The sequence below is a fragment of the Falco punctatus genome (genome assembly GCF_963210335.1).
Source record: "Falco punctatus genome assembly, chromosome: 4".
NCBI lineage: Eukaryota > Metazoa > Chordata > Aves > Falconiformes > Falconidae > Falco > Falco punctatus.
Window position 1 is genome coordinate 28718104 of NC_137583.1, and position 21142 is coordinate 28739245.

The window sequence follows — 21142 nt, forward strand, 5'->3', positions numbered from 1 at the left end:
AGGACAGATCACAGTTTCATTTTCATTCGGGATGGAGAGGCCAAACAGAACCAAAAGTAAAGAAACTGCTGAGAAAGCTTGATTGTGCTGGTAATTTCAGGAGATACATCAGATAGATTCTTCATTTAACGCCAAATCACACTTTAAAAATGTCTTTTCAGATCCTTTATCAGTTCGGAAAGAGCACAGGGACCTTTATTGTTTCAAGTTTTTCCTTTACAATTCTGAGAACACTACTACTTCATAAACTAATCAGGAAATATATAAGAATTACAAACATCATTTTATATCAAAGATGACAAAAAAGCTTCCAGATTTGTTGGATCAATGGCCAGAAACTTTAACAGAACCGAGAAGTATTTCTGTTTGCAGCTGACTGTATTTGGTGTTAGGTGAGAAGTCAGTATTTGGGTCAGCTGTTCCTTACAGTACTTCAACACTAGTTTAATTAGGCTTACTGAATTTCAGTTGGTGATTGTCAAATGACAGATACTAATAATTACAGAAGAAGTTCTATGTACTCCTGTCCTTAGAAGTACTCTTTTTGGAGAAGACTCTTTTGGAGGACACCTATGATGAATCTGAACAAGCCCATCTGCTGCCATGTAAGACTATCTCAAAGATAAAAGCAAGACTTCGAAATGTTTCAAAGAAGCAGTAGCAGCTTTCCCTTTGATAGCCCTCTAATAAGCCAAAACACCAACCTCTAAGTGCTGCTTCTAAGAGCAACAGAGGAAAGTTCAGTGCTTTAAAGCTTATTTTCAGTCACTAAGGATTTTTGTTTGTTTGTTTTGCTATTAACCCTACTGTTTTTCCCTTACAAGAATAATAAAAATTTCTGTGCTTAAGTAAGTGAATCAAGCTAGGTCAAATGTTGGCAGATTGGGAAATTTTCAGTTCAAATTTTGTTCAGCTAACTAACGTGAAATACATAATTTCATATATTACCACCAAATCAGTTCAAGACTTAAGACACTTCATCTCTAAGCACATGCCACTGAATATTTTTACTGTATTGTACAATTATGTATTTTTATAGAGAGATTAACAAAACAAGATACCAAAAACAAATACTAATTTTTTTATTCACATTTCTGTAAGTAATTTGGCATCATAAATACAGTAGGATAATATTTTAGAACAGCCATAGCCTCCCCTATGTTATATTCATTGGTCCCATGACACACTGAGTAAGAGTTCTAACTACCTCAAGTATAAATAGAATTAAAACAGCAATTTAAAAGAAAAGACAGTGACTCATAACCAATACAAGAAGAAGGTGATTCAAACCAAGGTACAGGCTTGTCTGCTTCTAACTCCAGGTAATTTTTGACAGTTGGAATTGTTTATTTATTTATAAATCTTTTCCTTTAAGTCTACCAAACATTTTAAAAGGAATTTGCTAAGACTGTTTATTGAAAGACACTACAGGGATTGTTCTACCTCCTTTTGATCCAATATTCCTTGTTGGCTGAAGACTCGGTACAAGCCTTACCTTTGCAGTGTCTGTGTAGCACATCTAATGCAGCAATGAGGAACTCGTGTGCATCTTGTTGCTCGTACCCTGCTAAATGCCGTGCATGAGTCCATACCAGGTGCAATAACCTATATGGAATGTGAGGAGATCGGTGCCCAGAGTAAAACTGCTCAAAGCAAAGAGAAGGACATGACTGTTAACAAGTTACACAGCCTCAGCGCATTTAATTATTAAAAACTTAAATGAGTGCAATTAGTCAAATAAATTAAAACCATTTAATTCTGATGGCCTAATAATAAAACACAGAGACATAATTTTATCACAGGCTACTGAAGAAGTGGTCTCAGAACTGAGCACCTCAGTTTTCTCCCTTGAAATTCCATCATTTTGTGATGGATTAGCCAAAGAAAGGCAGGGGAAGGAGGCTGAGGAAGGTGGACACAAACAACACTCAAAAATGCCTTGCTGATACCACTGGGTTTTATTGAAATAGCCAGGGGTGGGGGGAAGTAGGGAAGAATCCTACATTTGCAAGAGATCAGCAATTTTTCATAATTGTTCACAAATTATACGCCCCCCAAAACCAGGACAAAGTCTGAAGATGAGAATACTAGAGGCCAGCTGTTGGCCAGCCACTGAGCCAAGCCACGGTAACGCGCCGCATCCAACGGCTGCACGCACTCCTACACCTTAAGGAAAAATTTACAAGCAGGATAGCAGCCTCATGCCAGTATCGGCCTTACACAGTATAGCTATTACAGCACAAGGCTTTAGAAACAACTTTATCCAGCACAGCTGTTTGCAGAACTGAAGGTACCACTCCATCCGCCTATCCCCAATGCCAGCTGCCCATCAGTGCTCCTGCAGGGTGTCGCTGCCCAGAGATCTGGTCCTGGACCAGCTCCTGCAACTGCTTCTTAATCTGCTTCAGTCAAAATCTGATGAGCTGGCTACAGGAGCGACTGCAATTGCCCCCCCCAGGTGATTTTGCCAGAAGCGTATCAGAGAGCGCACAGACAAATTATTCAGTCAGCAAAACCATGATGTGAAACACCGCTGCTGAGCAGTGACACACAGCTGGGGAGGTAAATCCACACAGAAGAGGACAGAAGTGCCTAGAGAAATCCATGCTCTTCTTTTTTTTTTTTTTTTTTTTAATAAATATAAACCAGCCAGGTCCCACTTTAAAAAAAACAAACAACCCCATCCTCCCAAAAAACCCTATACTAAGGGTCTGTGTTTTCCCAGGTTAAGGTGCAGCTCGTTCCTTCACTCTCTCCATTTCTATCCAGGTGCTGCTGCTACAGCTCTTGTACTTTCATCTTCCTGGGTTCCCACTGCTGCTGCTGCCGATTCCAGCATCCAGGGTCAGATCCTAAAGCTGAGTCCCTTCCCAAGCAGGCTGACCTCTCTACCTGCTCAAGGGCCCCTGCACTGTGATACCAGCTCCAAAAGCAAAGCAGAGATCCCAAAAGAGTTTATTCCCTCAGCCTTCAGGTTGTATTTAACATTTTTAAGAAGGGAAAATTTTCAAGTCATCCTGCCTTCCCTACCTAACCTTTGGAAAAGGTATTTACCAGTAAAGTGTGCCTGCAACACCGCAATTTCATATTGTGTGTTCATATGGCAAAATTTTATTTTCCCAAACAGAAGACAGTAAGCAGGAAAGACACAGAACAAAAATAAGAATTAAAACCCCAGCAGTAAATAATTTATCACTCTCATTGGAAAAGCGAGGCTTCCTTCCCCAGCCCTAAGCCTCTCCCTGCCCAGTCTCTGAGCATTTTATACCAGTGCAAGTACAGGCATCGGGGCTACAAACCTACCCAGATAAAACACACTGTATTTTCAGGGACACATAAGGAAAAGGCAGTACAATCGTCTCATCTAGTCCTCATATATGTAGGGTTTTCTAAATGGCTTTAGTATTATTTCCTGGCAAATAAATTTCTTTATTGCAAGCTCTGTTTTTTCCAAACAGGAAGATACACCTCTGCAGCCAAATAACACAAAATGTTTCTATAAATAAATAATAATAATAAAAAAATCAATAGTTAACTCCGATGCCAGCAAGAATGACACCAAGGGACTGGAGCAGTAGTATGGTAATTGAAATCTGCTGACGCAGCTGCTGCTCAACATAATTCAGGGAACTGCAGCAATAAAACTTCTCTGTTCTGTCACTCCTTACAATTAGTCCCAGAGCTCTCCGGTCATTTTAACCAACAGCACTCTCCATAATTACTCCATTGCAGACACTAGACCTGCCAGCAGATTTTACATTCTCTAGTGCTTCGTTAGTATTAGAAGAATCTAACAAGAAGCTTTATCAAATTATTAGCCATTAGCACACGGAAACTAGAAACACACCTAGTAAGAATGCTGTTGAATACATGTGGGGGTGGGGGGAAGCTTCACTGTTCTAATAAAAATGAAACAAAAGGATCTAAGCACATTCAAAGGCAATATTTTAACTAGAATGTATAAAACTTCCACCCCATCTCTCGTTTCCTTGTTGCTGGGAAGAGCAGCCTACTGGAGCTGTTCCAACCACAGGAAGGAAAAAAAAGTCCATGTAAAGTCTTGCTCAATCACTCGGACACAAACCTTCTCATTAAAGTGCGCAAATATAAATAACGATGTATTTACATGTTACCTTTAAAAGGCTTCAATAGCACAGTTCTTACCAATATAATTTAAAACAATTTTTCTTTAAATTTGTTTTCAATTCAGCAGTATCAGTTGTTTATATCAAAGAGAACTAGTTCGAGCAATTTGAAAATGCTTGGTAATACACTGTTTGATCGCTGTTCCAGAATAAAAAGAAGAAAAAAAACCCAAACCACCAAGCCAGGATTCAAAGCCTCCATTCTTACACACAACCCAAGTAACAGTATTTTCTTTTTTTGGACTTAAAACACTTGTTCTCTGATTTAGAGGACTCTAAGCTTTGTATTTTGCATGACTGTTACCAACAATATACAGATACCAGTCAGGTTTAAAAAAATAAAACAAAACAAAAAATCCACCACCACACACATCTGTTCTTTCTCCTTTTGCCAAAAACTCATGCACAGAAGTTTCCTAATTACATGACCAAACAGATACATTTGATCTATCCTATATATGTATCAACTGAACAGTCTCTGAGCTTTGTAATCAAGAATTTATAGGCATAAATCCTGTACAATTTGAGAAGCTAAAACCTCCTCTTGGAAACTGGTTCTTAATTAAGACTTTCAGTGTTCTGAAAATTTACAATGGATAAATGGAGTGGCTAAGATGCGTGCCTTTCAGAATAAACACACACCTGGCTGCAGGTTTCCCAAAGAGCAATGGTTCAAGGAGTCAGAAAAACCATTCTGCTCGCACACGCCCTGTGCGTTCTATACTTATCTCAGAGAAAAGATTTTACTAGGTCAGCAAAAACCCTGCACTTCCCTTGACAAAACGCAAAGCCTCTGCCTCTGTAAAAAGCCGTAACTACTTTTTCTCCCTTCTACCTTTGCTGTAACTTATTTTATACACAAGCCATTTCAACAGCGTACCATCTTAAGACATCAAAGCCATAAATCATCTCGTTCTTTTTCCTTTTTGTCCTCACTTCTCACCTCTCCACGTAGTTGTGCTGTGCACTTTGATAGGCTCATGAGGATGAGTAATGATGGGAATAAAGAAGGCTTTGTTCTTTACATCTCTGGTAGATATGCTGCATTCTGCTATATTCCCAGGTATTCTCACTATTCCAGAGTACACAGAGATACAGATCTGTTAATCCTACCATCCCGAATGGCCATTCTGTAAAGGATTTAGATAAACCTTAGGGTGTGGACCATCCCGAAATTAATTTTCATTGGTGAAGCAAAACTAAAACACAAACGCCAGTAGGTAAAAAGTAGTGCACAAACCCTTTCTGCCAAAAGGCTCAATGAATGGATTATGTGTGCTCTATCTTCCCTCCATCCAGTTTCACCACTATCTGTTATTCCCAAATCCTTTCCATTCCTTTTCTTATGCAGTGTAATTCATGTCATGATTCTATTGAGAAATAGGTTTCAAGTAGCACAAATGAGAATGTTAATTGATGCAGTCAAATATTTTTAAAACAAACAGAGGTCAATGCTTGGCATATTTGCAGGAAAAGCTACCAGGGAAAAAAACCCTCGATTCTGAGAACCATCCGATACTCATTAGCCACCAGCAACCTACTTCAAGGTGGAAGAACTTTGTAGCTTCCTATTTTCACAGAAAAATCACACAAACTATGTAACTAAAAGATCTTAAACAAAAGAAGGAACAAGACAAATAGCAAAAACTTTCCTATTTAAGTATAGGAAGTTTTATTTAACATTCCAAACAATGTCTCTTGCTCCTGGAGAGTTCTTACTGGCATGCATTCACCAGATCCCCTGGCATTCCATCTGCCTAAGATCACACCTTCAGAAAAGAGGGGTGGAGCGGAGATGAAGTTAACCCTTGCCCTGATCGTTTGTCACTGGGTGAAATGCCTTGGGATAACTACATCAGTTAATCCCGGTGGGAAAGCTACCTAAAAACAAGACAGAACCTGAACCAAAGTTTCCACAGTAATTCAATTACAAAGGAATTCTTAACCAGAGCACTGACATCTCCACTGGTTAGCCTTCCTTCGCTCAGAGCACATCTCTGCAAAGACAGCACAGGATCTTCATCATAATCACTGCATATAGCGGGGACATGAAACTATAACCAGTCTGCTCCAAAAATGCAACATTTTGGTTTTAATTCTGACTGCAGAGAAATTAAAACTCACTGGGAAACAGAATTTTACAACGAGTGCTGACAGAGCTATAAACATAACATGGTATTTACTGCTTGCAAGTTAAAATAGACCGAGCTGGTTACAGACACTACAGCTTGGCTTGCGGAGGGCTAAGCTCTAGTTTTACTTCAAGGTGGTTGAGTCACTTTTTGCTGTCCTCCCACAGCACACAGCTGCAGTATTTCAATGTGAAATAAGGACAGAGACCCCTGCACTGCTATCTTCACAGTCTGGTGTCACAGATATGGCTCTTCCCTCATTCACATATCCCCGTGTCACAGAACGTTAATTATTAGAACTAATGCAAGCGTAGGCGTGAGTTTTCACTGGGGAAAATGAAGGCTGAGATTCCCAAAGTTGTGTGTGAAATTAAATTTTGTTACAACCGTAATGCAAATGCTGCATTTAAGCCCTGTTTTGGGTAACAGCTTATTCTTTGCTACGTGCTTGTACATAGTCTAGCAAAAGGCATCCTAGGCCATCAACAGGGCTCCACATGCAAAAATGGAAATAAAAATCATTACCCAGACAGTCTTCATCTTTCCTCCAGCCCCTCAATCTGTAACATAACACTCATTTCCCCTTTCCCAAGGGATTTTAAAAAAAATGCATGTGCATAAACAGAATGCGGTGATATTCACTGAAATGAGACTTTATACCACAATTTGATGAGAGGATATCAAGATTAAAATAGTACCTTTTAAAAAAAAAAGTAAATAGGTTTCTATATTAACAGCATACAGAAATTGTATATTTCTATACCATGACTGAACTTTTTTATCTAAGCAGAGTGGTTTTTCCCCGTTTAGCTGCATGCCTGGTTTCAATAAACCTCCAGCTTCCACCTATTGGTATGCTTGTCTTTTGTTTTTACCTCCTTTCCTGACAGACTCAGGGATAACTGAAAAATAAATCAAAAAATAGGAAGTATAACATACAACTAACGACTGATAAGCAGCATGAAAGGTAGCAAATTAATGAGTGCCAAATATAAGCAGAAAACAACTTTGTCCTGGAATGCCTGAGGGGGACTTTACCTTCCGTATATGCTTAACTCACCTGCAATGAGCAAAAAGAATCACCTCTGGTAAAAAAGGCACAGAAGTAAAATCAAATTGAAAATCACAAGATAAAGCTATTTTCAGGCTTTCTCAGTTTGAACAAACTTCCCTGACAGCATACACACAAAAGACATGCTCTACATACAAACATCTCCAGCTATCTTAAATACCTTAAACGCTCTGTGACAGCATGCACTATAGCTTGCCTTTTTTTTTTTTTCTCCTGGGTTTTTTTCCAGTTGTTGGAGGGGGGGGGGGGGTGTTGGTTTGTTTTTTTACTTACCAATAAAGCAGATCCACCACTGAGGGAAACGCACAGAACTGGATTTGTTTGTTTTTAAAGACTCAGCTTAAAACTAGAAGCCCGAGTCTAGCCACAGTCCTTACATTACTGATACAGAACTAAGGCAGTTAATAAAGCTCTTTGACTATTTATTAAGGAAAAGCCTGTGCCTGTCTCCTGCAGCACAGGCTAGACCTACAGAGAAAGGCACACTGCAAAGCCAGACACCTGATCCAGAATGGGAAAGAAGAGTTGCTCAATAACAGAAGGTACAAACTGTACCAACACATTCACTTTTCTACACCCTCCTGGCCATTAACGGGTTTCACGTAAGAGTTGATAGCAAAGATGTTTCTCCCTGTTAGAAAACACTGCATCAAGATCTTTAAAATATTTATACAGACCTACATAATCCAGCGCCTTAAACCACAATGCTATATACTACTGCTTTAGTCTCATACCCATTATCACCCAAAGAGCCTGTGACATATTTTCCAGCTACAACTTGCACCTTTAATTAAAGCACACATTCAGCTTTAAAGACTATAGACTCGCAGATCAGTCTCAGAAGAGCAGGCAGCACTGTAATTATTTCCAATACCAGCTTTGCCTAAACAAGAGCGACTTAAGAATAGGAATTAAAAGGTCAATAGCTTCTTTTTCAGTAATTGGGTATTTTTGACAGTAAGGTCTCAGTCAACCTTTATTGCTCTGTTTTGCCACACCTTGAGGGGAAACATAATTTACATTCCCTTTATATTTGCAAATAGAACACAACCCTGTTTGGGCTAAGAACCAGCCAGCATCTGTGGAAAGGCGATGCTACTGCTGCAAACAGCACTCACCTCCTGAAAAAGCGTAGACATTTCACAGACCAGACAAGAGCTGGGGCTTTGCATTTCACATTTGTGCCTGTCGGAGAGGAAGAAATCTCGCAGCAGTGGAGTGTGGGTAAGTGCCTGGACAATACAGTTCATAAAACATGTGTTCCCAAGATTGATTAGCCCTCGTAGACCTATAAAGACAGAATGGGGAGGGGATGCATAAGCATTATCAAGTTAACAAAATGGTATATTTGCATTTTCATGTAGTTTTCACAATATTGTCACAGATTTACTATATATGCACAGCTCCAAGTACAGTCTTATATTGTTTTAGGTAGGCTATTGGTTTTGATGCACTCAAGTCACAAGCTGCCACCACAAGCTTTCTGACCTACGCTAGGATTTGTTTTTTAAATGCTCAGACAAAAAGGGTACCCTGAAGTACAGCAACACCAATAGCGTTATTTTACAGTGGCTGTTTTGCCATACATCACCAAAACACGCCCCCTCCCCAAGCTGATACCAAAGTGCAATGACAACAACTGTTAAGTCGCTACAGTAAGAAACCAATATGTTAAAATAAGTCAATAAGTAAGTTTTCAGATAGTTTAAAAGGCTTTCCCTCATGCAGGTCACGAAGCCAGAATAAAGTTTTTGCACTGTTACAATGCAACAATCATCTTCCTAAGACAGGCAGCAAAGGAAACAGCCTTGACAAAACAGTCAGGCTGTGACATCCAATGCAGGCTTAGCTTTTTTTTTTTTTTTTTTTTGGTACAAAACCCAAGAGCCGAACAAAACAGTCTGAAAAGAGAAACTCTGAACAATACTGGTTCCACACTTGTTTTAGCTAAGTTAAACATTAATCTACAGTATACATCAAAAAATTCAACTTGGCATAAGAGGATTCATCACACCTTAAGTCAAACGTTCAGTAATGCCCAGAGACGATTTCTTGTGCTTGGAAACCAAGATGCTTAAAGGAAAGCTCTTTTGTTGCACAACAGAAGAGAGGTTAGGAGTGGGGAAAGCTTTTCAGTCATTTGCAAAGTCTAAGCGAGAAGAAAAACATGCTCAAATCCTTGAGTATTCTTCCAAAATGTTAACATAATACCACCACACAGGAGTGCTAAATGAGACGAGCATCAGGTGGACAAGAATGCTTATTTTTAATCAAAAACTTACTTCGAAACAAAATAAAATGCACCGATAGATACAATTCTGGTATTAATTTAAAATTAACATAGTCCTCTTCTGCAATATAAATAGGATTACTACAACAAACAGTGAATGAAAAAACAGGATTACTTGACAGAGAATGAAGAATTTCCTTGCTATTCGGGGGGGGGGGGGGGGGGGGGGGCAGGGGGAGTATCAGCTGGCAATGCTGTGGTAATTAAAAATGGTGCAGTTCCCTTGCAGTACACCAGATAGTGCTCAAAGGGCTCTTTAGCATCTTATAGCAGGAGGTGTGGTCCAGTTGCTATGTTACCAGAGAGAAATGGCACTCCATCAGCTTGAACTGCATACTGAGCTGTAGGCGATGGACACAGAGCCCTCTCAATTTAATTTCCCCCCACCCCCCGTATCTAATATGCAACACTGTCCTCCTTCTGACAGCTTCCCATTGCTTCCGTTTACTCGAAGTGCAGGACAAAGTTTCTCATTCTATTACAGTAACTTCTATTGGGCAGAAAGCTTATTGCAATTATTTGTTTTATTTTCATGCTGGGAGGCAACAAGTGTATGCACAACATTAGCAAAGTGTTAATTAAATAGTTAATTTGTTGTAGCAGCTTGAAATACGGTGTGATGCTTCGACTTTGTACACAATCCTATTTCAATCCCCAGCCTACACGTCTCTGCAAATAACGTCACAACAGAACGGTGTTTATGCTGTGCAATGGAGAAATGTTTGGTTGGTGCCTCTTACCTACCTCTCCCCTGTATTTTCTGTTTTAAAATTACCGGTTTTATTTAAATCCCAGCCTGTAAGGCTCCTGGACATGCCTGAGATGCAGCAGGGTATTCTGAGAAGCTGAAGACTCTCTCCCTATTTCTCCCTGGAAAACTCTGTCCCTCTTGTTAGCGCTGGAATTGCAAGTCAGCCTGCACACACTGCAGAGGACCAACCAAGTGGAAAACCAACAGTCCATCTAGAGACTCACCCTAGCACTTTTTGGAACCTAATTGAGCAATCACAAGTAAAAGCAAACACATAAAGGCAGCTTTTTGGAATCATTTATTAAGCATCATTTATTACATGCCTGTGGCTGGACCTTCTTTCCCTGTGACCACAAGAATCAAATCTTCCTCAAAGTTGCCACCAGAAGACTAGTTACAGGCGTCAGAAGGCTCCCTTGGTTTACTCTGCTTGCTTGGTCTTTTGGTGTCAGTTTTTCATGGGTCTAAACCGAGTGCTTCATAGACTATGACTTCACTTGAATGAAGAGAGACAAAGTAACCTGCAAAACAGACAAGGCTGAAATGTGAATACTCCAAACCCTAATAAAAATCAGGAACTGGTGAATGTAGCAAAACATGAGCACTTACTTGGCTGAAAACGGAAAAATATAAAGGAGCATACATCAGTCTTATCCTTGAGGGAGCAATGACTGCAGCTGCTATACTGTCTCTTAAACTGACATTTGAAATGAAACAGGTATGATGTGCTGCGCTACAGCTAAGATACCGCATAACTAATTGCAGCATATTGGAAAACATCAAAGTTTCATGTACATAAAACTAAAGAGCTGACAGAACTCAGAACAACGTATCCTCTTGTGCTTAACTTTTATGGGAAAAAATGAGTTTGTTGGAAAGAAAAACAGCTAAAAAATTAAAGCCTGTACAGCATTCTGGTCAATAAAATATTAAGAAAGTTAAAGACCCGTCTGCCACACCTACTCCCTCCCCATGAATAAAGCCTGGCAATATTTAATGGGAATAGTCAAGCATTGCAACATGTGGGTCATAAATTAACAGAAAAATGATGTGCCAAAGCCTCAAATGCAGCAGTCCACTTTGGCTAGCATCCTTGTCTCCACTAGCATCTCATCAGTGGACTGCATCTGTACAGAGGAGTGGGCTAACTGTCTAAGGACTGCCAGCAGCATCCAACCTCCAGGAATAAAGCTGTGGTACTCTGCAAACTTCTGCTGTGCTTTATAGTGTTATCTTTATTTCTGTTTCTTATTAGCTGTTTCTGAAATAAGCAAGAGCAACCAATGACATACTTGACATCTTTTATACACAGATGTGTGCTCTTGTGGCAAGCGTAGTTAGCAGAAAAGCACTTTTTACTTCTGAACCTTGCTGATGTAAATATTGGAATGAATTATTTCTGTCAAGGCAAAGTTGTCACCTGTGATATAATCATAAAAACCAAAATACCCTTTTATCATCATACACGGTGTATGACCCCTGCTCCCTTTCTGTCACGTGTTGGACAGGCAGGGCGTAAGCAAAGCAGAAAAAACAAAAACAAAAAACTACTTCTACAATGCCTTCAGCACAGGTAAACCCATCTGAGAAATTCTTTTTACATTTCGTCTCAGAACTAGGTTCTAAGCAGCTGGCTTACCTTTGTCAGCTTCAGTTCTTCAATCTTCTTCCAGTAACGGGTTTTGCTTTTTCATACATTCAAACAGATCTGCAACACTGGGCAACAACGCTTGTTGTGATGAAGGGAGATCTAGAACACTGGTTCTGCAAGTCCACCCACGCAGGTGAGATGAAAAAGCCAAAACAAGATAAGGAAATTCCACTTCTCTGTGAAATGCAACTGTACAGCTATTAAAGGTGGGAAGCAGGGAAATGAGAGGACCACACATGAATACAAAATACAGAAAAACCAATCAGGTGCCTATCTTGCTCTCCTGGAAGAGGTTCTGTTTGTCTCTAAACCTCGGCTTCATGCTGGGGTATGAAAGACAGCAGGCAAACCAGTCTGAACAAATATTACCACACAGAAACCCGTGATTTATTTAAATGAAGGTTCTGGAAGCAATAACGTAGGTCACTATATAACAGTTTTGAGACAATCAGGAATCATTCAGATGCACTAAAACATAGCCAGCTTGAGATCCCTTTTACACTGAACACAGGCTAGCAACACCTTAGAGCAGTTTTTTGTCCCCTACCCCCAGCCCTCCCAGTTCCCCGGCTGGTGTTGACATTTCCCTGAAGCACCATCAGACAGTATCAGAAGTCAGTGCAAGGTGAGGAGCTGCTTGCTTGAACTATTTAAAGAGAGCTCAGCATAACCCTTGGAAATAAACAGTGTAGCATGGCAATGAAGATTTCTAGAACAATTCTGGAGTTTCATCCTATGTTCATACAACAGGAACTGCAACACCATTTAAGAGCATCTTTCTGGAAATGTATTTCAGGGGAGAGCTGCCCTACTTCTTAGCACCCGAAACAAAAAACAGATTCTCTCTCAGGTTTCAGGTGCAGGCCATACCACACAACACTGGCCCCACCTGCATGCCAGAAGCAGCACCGCTTTGCTAATGGGGTTAGTGACAGCAATTATTCTCAAAAGATAATACCTTTGGAAATAGTAATTAAAGAAATACTCATTTCAGAAAGCAGCAGTATGCAGATAAGTGAAATTACAAGTCCGCACAGGAAAATACATGGCGTTCTGTGACATAGTGATCATGTGAGTTGTCAAAAAAAATAACTGTGTGGTTTAGTGAACCCAAAGGTACCTGCAGAAGCAGGAATACTGAGTCGCATGTATTAGAAAAGCTTTTTTCAGAGGTTTTCACAAAGAATAGTTTTTTTACAAATACACTTACCAATGACACGCTCTGGTACCTCACTGTTTAAGAAAAAGCTACATAAACTTTTGCCACAGCCAAGTTAAATGAAAAAAAATTCAGCCACGTGATCTTAAAAACTAACTCAATAATTCAACGTCTCTACCTTCAGCAAACAGACAGCATGCAATCTACCATAAATAAAAAAATAATCACACGGGGGAATGGAAAGAAAAAAAGGTGTTCGAGCACAACCTGAGCTTCCAAGAAGGTACTGACTGTATTCTTTAAATTCAAAAACAGTTCTATAGCTTTGCTGTATAATTTGTAAAGAATGAATTGATTTTCCTTTGTTTATTCCTAAAGGGAACAAGCAGTTTGACCACATTAAGTTCTTATCTTATAAAGAAAATTTTGACATGCATTCTCAGAAGTTATCTTACAATTCACCTGAGTTCTGGCAACCACATCTTATACTTTTTCCACCACTTCTAAGATACAAGGCAAAAGCATGAATTTATTCCTGCAGTAGTAAGCCACTGAACTCAGGTATTATGATTTCCTTATATCACAGAAAGCTATCAAGACAGAAAAAGTGGGGTTGGGTTGGCTGGTTTTTAAACACTGCAAAAATAATATACAGAAATATTAAAGAATAACACAGACCCCAAAGGGGTTTGATGAACACAGGAGGGAAAACATTTATGTGACCTGGGACACAACTGAACTGAAACACATGCTGGGACTACAGTGTAATGCTTTGCCGGGAGGAAGCTTGCAGCAGCCAGGAGGGCTTTGGTTCCAGTGCCTGTTAAGAGGAGCACATACAGAAGTATATGAAATGTTTGGGGATTTCCCCATCCCCTTTCACATAAATTTCAAGAGTTAATAAAAATGGCCACACAATATTCAGTTGGTTTTTAGGCCACATCAACAGTACTACTCCAGGAACATTGCTTATATTCAAGAAAAGGCCTGCACAACGGCAAAACTACTCTGTCAATCCCAAAGGATTATTTCCAAAAAGGGGTAAAAATCTAGAAGATACAAAACAGAAGAAACTTGATAAAGAAAATGCATAATGCTAAAATAATATGAACCACTCAGGATGCTGAGCAGTTAGAAACTGCTGAGTTCAAGTAAGACAATGTACATTTGCAGAGGCGAAGCCTGAAAACCGTGCATTGCCTACACTGAACCCTCCTCTGTTTTACGTAACCACCAAGCTACAGAAAAAACCCTCACTAAACAGAAAAGCTACCAGGAAGAGAAAATGGCTATGTGGCTTTGGAAGACTAGACTAAAACAATTCAGTAGAATGAAAAAAAGATGTGGCAAGATCCCGAAACATCAAAAAAATGAGCAAACCACAGAAATGTTCTAGGAGCTCCCGTAACTAGTGCAAGCCCAGTAACATGAAAGAACACCACCAGGATGATGAGACCACCCGCTTTGAGCAGTGCTGAGTAGCAAGATCAGGGACACTTAAGGCTGCACCTCCAGGCTTCCTGTCATTGCACCTCCTCGCTGCGCTGACCCTCTCCCACCTAGCAGGCTCACTGCCTCAACTTCCCACTGAAGCCACCTTCCCAAGTCACCATGGGCTCTTCTTCACCAAACGCACCCTGCTCGGTCCTGCAGCTGATCAGCATAAGCAGGTTACAAATGAGACTGTTTATTACTATCCTTTTGCTTGGTACCAAAGGATCCCCAGCAGGTACATTAAGATGAACACTCAGGGCAACAATCTTTCCTCTTTGGGTTACTGCTGAACCAGGTGAAAATGTGCTGAAATTCCCTTGTCTTTATTTCTCTCACTTGGCACCTTTTCTCCAGTTATTCAAGGTTGCCAGGTTAGTTATTGCTCATTTTGAATCATCGTAAATCCCTTCTGAAACAAACTACCTTGCTCGAGCTGTACCACTACCACCACCCACTCCCCAAGCCCCCTCAAGCTATTCAATCACCAAGAGGAACAACCCGGAAACTTTACTCACTCTTCTGCTCTACCTGACTTTTAAGCAAAGCCTTCTAAATCACAAGCCAAAAGAGTTCTAGAGCAGTTATTTCTTAACTTATAACAAGACATTTGTAATACATGTTATCAAATTTTCTATGTATCTTATATTTTATATATTAATGTAAGTATTTTCCTATATTACATTATTCCATTATCCCTATTAAATATCATTATATATGTGTGTGCACCAAGATTCATAAGCCACGTTGAATCCTGCAGTTTTGGGAGGTTGGGAGGATGACTGATTGCATCTTAAATAAGATCTAAATAGATCATATTGTTACACAAATCTGGATTTCTTTTTCCTCTTTTAATCATAACCATTTCTTTATATCACATATATCATAAACAAATATTTTCATTTGGCATGGACAGGAGTCAAATAAAAAGCCAGCCCCTACCATCCAGAAGCCCTAACAGACACACTTATGCACCCTGGTGCAGTTGGAGAACACTTGTTCTAGTTTAAATATCTGACCTGTGCAGACACCATTTGGGGGCGCAGTAAGTCAAATCCATTCTGTAGAATACTGGGATTAGAAGATAAATTTAATTTATCTGTATTTATTGCCACTGCTTACCCTATTTGAACGCACAAGAAGAACGAGGTGGACTTTTTTTCCTTACATTTACTGACCTAATGCTGGCGTATCTCTCTCCACCACCATCACCCCTTCTGGGAAACTCTAACATAAGAATCCAAGTACATAAGAAAACTAATTTAAAACATGGAAGAATCTGAAAACAGAACCAGTCAGTTTAAGACCATGAAGCACAACTCCTGTTAAAAGAGAAAATAAATTACAGCACTATTTTAGATTTACTGCATTATGCACTGCACCATAAACTACAAGTTTACCCACCCCTGCACAGACAGAAAGGCAATTACATCAGAAAAGGCTTTCTGGAAGGAAAAAGAAATTTAACTTAGGAAAAAGAAATATTTGCATTCTAAATGAAAACCCATCTTTAAAACCTTCCAGTTTCTGGCAAAAGGATTCTGGATCACTGTGTTTTTTTCCATTACTATCGAAATAACAGATTGCTCAATAGAAAAAAGTTTGCTTATGTGTACAAACAGGAAAGTGTCCTTGAGCTTGTTTCCAGTTGAAAATCTTGGAGTCCAGCTATAAAAGATGGTACACTGGAGCACAGGAGTATATGCTATGAATGGCCCATGCATACTAAAATCCCTATGTTGAAAGAAACAGAATATAGTAAATACTGCTCCTTGTATGTATCGCCAGCACCAGCAGAGAAAAACTATTTAGATAGATGAATCACCCAAACCCCAAAAGTTCTCAGTTTCGCCATGTTACTGCTGTACAGAGCAAGTGAAATTCATCCTCGTTACTGATCTGTTTGTTTATTACCACAGCTTTACCCAGAGGCAAAGATGGGTTGGTCGGTCCATTTAAGGAATTAAGAGGCACAACTTGCTTTATAGCTGAGTAACTGGCAACTCAAAAAACCCTGGGAAATATACCCCATGCACTGAATGTAAACTGTGACCTCAACTAGATGCTCTGCCACTTACTTATTTTTCTTAAGGTACTCATTACTGGCCAAGGGTGTTTGTTTTTTCAAAAAGCAAGTAAATTCCCCAACTTTCAGATTACCAAATAGTTCAAAAAAAATCAAAACAACATGTCAGTTTACATTTCCCAGTTTTGCTGTCTGTAAGAAAAATCTCATGTCAAGTGTTATGGCTTAAATGCAACATTTAAATGCACGCTCAAGTACTTCATGCAGGTTCACATGGCAACTTTAAGTCTTTATTTCAGTGATTCCTGGCACAGGTGCGTGCAAACGGGCAGTTCTAGAGTGACCTCAGCATTCACAGGAGATTGTTCAGATGTATTCTTTTTTATGCTGTGTTAGGATTGCCATCCAAAAGTCATTTGTTTTTACTCTTTCTCCCTTAAAACATCCCCAAAGCCACAAAAAGTTACCTAAAGGTAACAATCCACCTACATTAAATTGTCAGGATACGTGCATGGCGATATTTGCAGCTTCTGTTCAGCGGCAGAGATGAACGTATTTTCTAGCTTCTCTATAAGGATGACCTAGTTCATCCGCACCACAACGTAAAAACAGCAGCACTGGTTCTGTACAGGCAAGACTAAGCAGTGCACGCCAAGCAAATGTGGTTACATTCTTCATGCAACCAGCTTCAGCGCCTCTGCGCCGCATTCCCCAGCGCTCCTTGGAAGGCTCATTACCTCGGGCACGGCGCCACATGAACATGTTCGTACTGTTTACAGACCCATGCTGACACTGCGCACATTCATGCTGCTCTGAGCCTAAGCTGAATTTGCATCGACTTAGTGTAGATCGAGACACCAATAATGTTTTTCCCAGCATTTAGTTTGTCCCAACCCCTCTTAGTTAACGGGGAATTGATTACATTCACTATTTTCATTCAATAGCTTCAGTGACATCACATAATATATACTTAGAGAAGGGACAAACTACATCAGCATAGTGCAAACTTAATTGGAAGACAGGACAGTAATTCAAGAGCAACTTGTTAAATGGATGAAACTATCTGAAATCAATTAAATTCAATAAAAACAATTGTGGAGTAGGAAACACGAAAAATTAAGTGGACAAACACAAAATAAGGAGCAATGACTACAGCAACTCAACCTGAATGACTTCACACGGTGCTGTAGTTCTGAGGCAAACAGCATTTTGAAACTTCACAGGAATACGAGAAGGTCTGCGAGGTGATTATCCTGCCCAGGTGGCAGGAAAACCTCCGCCGCGTGGTATTCGGAACCGAGCACCCATTTTAAAAACAAATCTAGACAAACTGCGGGGAAGTCAGGAACATGAGCGAAAATTTGCATGAAATTAGTATTTGAGACTGGAGAAACAACCGAAGAACCCACTGGTTGAGTTAATTAATTACAAAAGATAGTGCTGATGGAGTAACAGCCAGGCTGACAATTTTCAAGTACGTTACAGGCCACTGCAAAGAGGACTGTAATTAACTCTTGGGGCCTACCAAAGCTATAAGAAAAAAAATAGACTGAGCGCACAAGAAGTGAAATCTAATTAGATATTAAAAATAGTTGTCTCACAGTTAGAAAACATCGCAATAAGGGAGTCTGAGACTCCCAGTTGCTGGAGTGGTTCCAAAAGCAGCTCCGTCTGCCATCCAGAATGGCCAAGTACGTTGACCCTGACTCAGAAGAGGTGTGTAACGTCCCCTCACTTTTTCATCCTGACTGTTCACACATCCAGATTGGTATTACAGTGTGACACAGAACACACAAACCGGCTTTGACAGGGAGGAGGAAGGTGAGGGCATTTTCAGATGACAGCTAAGCCCACCTAGCAGCTCACCGATGCCAAAAAGGATGCTCCCCTTGCACCGAGCTGGCATGACTCCACAGCGAAACGGTTCACCTTGCTTATCTGACAGCAAACATAGCCTCACCTCGAGGGGATGAACTCACCACCTGCAAACAGCGATGAGGCTCTGACCCACCTGAGCAGGTTCACACAGCTCACTGCAGGTCAGGACAAAAGGCCAGTGCCAGAACGAGGGAGGGATGCAGGAACTGTTGGGGTGTCTGAGAGAGACACCTCGCATTCCCCCGCTGTAACAGACTTCCAGTGCAGGCAGCTGTCTAAAAGCCACAGGCTGGGTAGCAAAAATAGCCGTAATGCCTGTGTCCCTACTCCTACCACATGGCTCCAGAAAACAAAATTAACTGCCCTGCTGCCACTCAGGAAGGGATAGAGAACAGGTAACATCTGCTGCTAGAATCAGGGCTGCTAACTATGCTCAATGTCATTTTTAGACTACATAGGTATTCTGCATATGAGGTTTTGCATTTGTGGCTCAATGCATCACCCGTTCACTTTAGTAATGCAAAAAAGTCAGAGGACAATGCAAAGAGATTGCCTGGATCTGGTATTTCAGTTAACTGCCTTTGTGTCATACCTGCTAGTGTGTGTCAAGAAACATTTAAATTTGCAGCAGCAGTGCTATAAATCAGTTGTGGAAGAGCTCTGCAGCATCCCTGTATCACGCTGTACGTTCAATTAAAAGCAAATGCATAACATTTAAACAACACTGGACTAAAGCCTCTGCATAGGAGATACATGTTTGTAGCTTATTTAAACAAAGATTTTCTAGTAATGATATAGAAATAGTCAGCAATAAATAGGAGATGAGATTCAAGAAAGGTCACCCTTAACTTTGCCAGATTTGGGAGAAAAAATGCACATCTCTAAGCAATGACTACCAGTGAAGGCTTTACCACAGATTCTTCCTCAGAGCAACAGATTGTCCTGTCCACACAGGGTACTCAGACATGTCATGTTGGAAGAACCTAAGGGCAAGTGACATCCTTGGAGCAAACAGATCGAACAAGTTACCAGGAGCATGATCAAACACAAAAGTGTAGCATTTTATATTATTATTGCACAGATGAAACAAAACGCCCAAGCCAGCCAATGATTCCTGAGCGTTCACAGCCTGCCAGACACAGGAAAGCACTCTCTATACTATACTTACAATATGTACATCTTTGAACCAATTCACAAACTAACAATGCCAAGACATGAAACATTTCACAGCCCAGAGGAGTTTCCGTTCTTTGCCTTAGGGAACACTCCCTATCATTTCATTCACCTGTAGATACTTTTGTAAGTTCAGTGGTGTGCAAGCACTGTGTGCCCCTGATTCTCCAGAAGAATACCAACCAGTTACACTTATTTTTATTTCTTTTTCTCTGGGCCAAAAGCACTTTGAATGAGGCAGGCGATCTCTCTCAGCAGCGTGGCATGGCAAGCCAGGCTGTGAGGTTACAGCCTGTCATTTACTTTTCAGTAACTGTACTCTTGGGTTAAGACCAAGCACACAGACGAGGCAAGAGCACTTGATGTCCTTTAAGTTCTCATTCTTCTGATCTGATGGTAATTGGCTCATATGTACACACCCTTGGCATGGTAAAATGAGTCAGCACTCCTAAAATATCTGGCAATACAAACAAACAAACCTCTTAAGTTTAATTTTTCGTACAGCCCGTGTAAACAGAGAAGCTGTTTCAAGCAAGACAAGGGACTACAAATATTTCTTCCCTGTGGATTTGAATTAAGAAACATGCTTCCAAAACAAAACAGAACAGAGTGTTTTTAACCAAACCACTGAAAAATGCATTGAATCTTCCACTAAAATCTCAGGAAACATAGCTACAGAAGACCTTAGGAAGTCACCTGGGTCTATTTCTCTACCTCAAAGCAGAATTAACACTACCTGTATTAGTCCTGACAAATGTTTCCCTGATTTGTTGTTACAACTCTTCAGTGATGAGATCCTGCAGTATCCCCTGATGTACTTGTACTCTGAAGTGTTTCAGTGTCATCTCAGTAAATAAATCAATGCAGAGTTTAAGAAATGCAACAACATTAATACAGAAGATACACATACACTATGAAATCTACAGATAAGCTCCCCTACTTGCAGTATTAGAGCTTCTGCATTGCAATAATTTTTTTTTAATATTTCAAATAGCAATACCTTTACAAAAACTCCTGAAATGAGGGAGGAGACAACTTGTTCAAGATACTGTGGTATCACTGGTTTTCTCCACTAGAAATCCCTGTGCACACGAGCGGGTATGGCATGAGCCATTTTTCCCCCCATATGCTTCCCCACAAGAAGGAAAAGATGACAGCCAGACAGAAGCCTTCTGTGGGCCAAATCTAGTCAATGCATCCCCAAATTTATCACAAATGTAGAAAAAAGGAACAGATCAGAACACAAGCAAAAATACTTCCCTTCAGAGTAAATATTTTGCTGTCTTGTAGCTGCAGAGCATGACAACAACCCTGATACACAAAGTTTCATGTGATGAGTCCACGAGGGTTGGGTTTTCATCTAAGTAGGATTAA

The 21142-nt window shown here is 40.2% G+C and overlaps 1 protein-coding gene across 3 annotated transcripts in view; it reads right to left on the reverse strand.

The window, feature by feature from the left end:
* The window catches only part of USP22 (ubiquitin specific peptidase 22), a 111567-nt gene that overhangs the window by 18923 nt on the left and 71502 nt on the right, over positions 1 to 21142 (reverse strand). For all 3 annotated transcript variants that reach the window (XM_080385967.1, XM_080385966.1, XM_080385968.1), the window contains 2 exons: positions 8468 to 8637; positions 1496 to 1643 (listed from right to left, as the gene is read on the reverse strand). In XM_080385967.1, coding sequence (XP_080242093.1) covers positions 1496 to 1643; positions 8468 to 8637 — 318 coding nt within the window. The remainder of the gene's footprint in view (positions 1 to 1495; positions 1644 to 8467; positions 8638 to 21142) is intronic.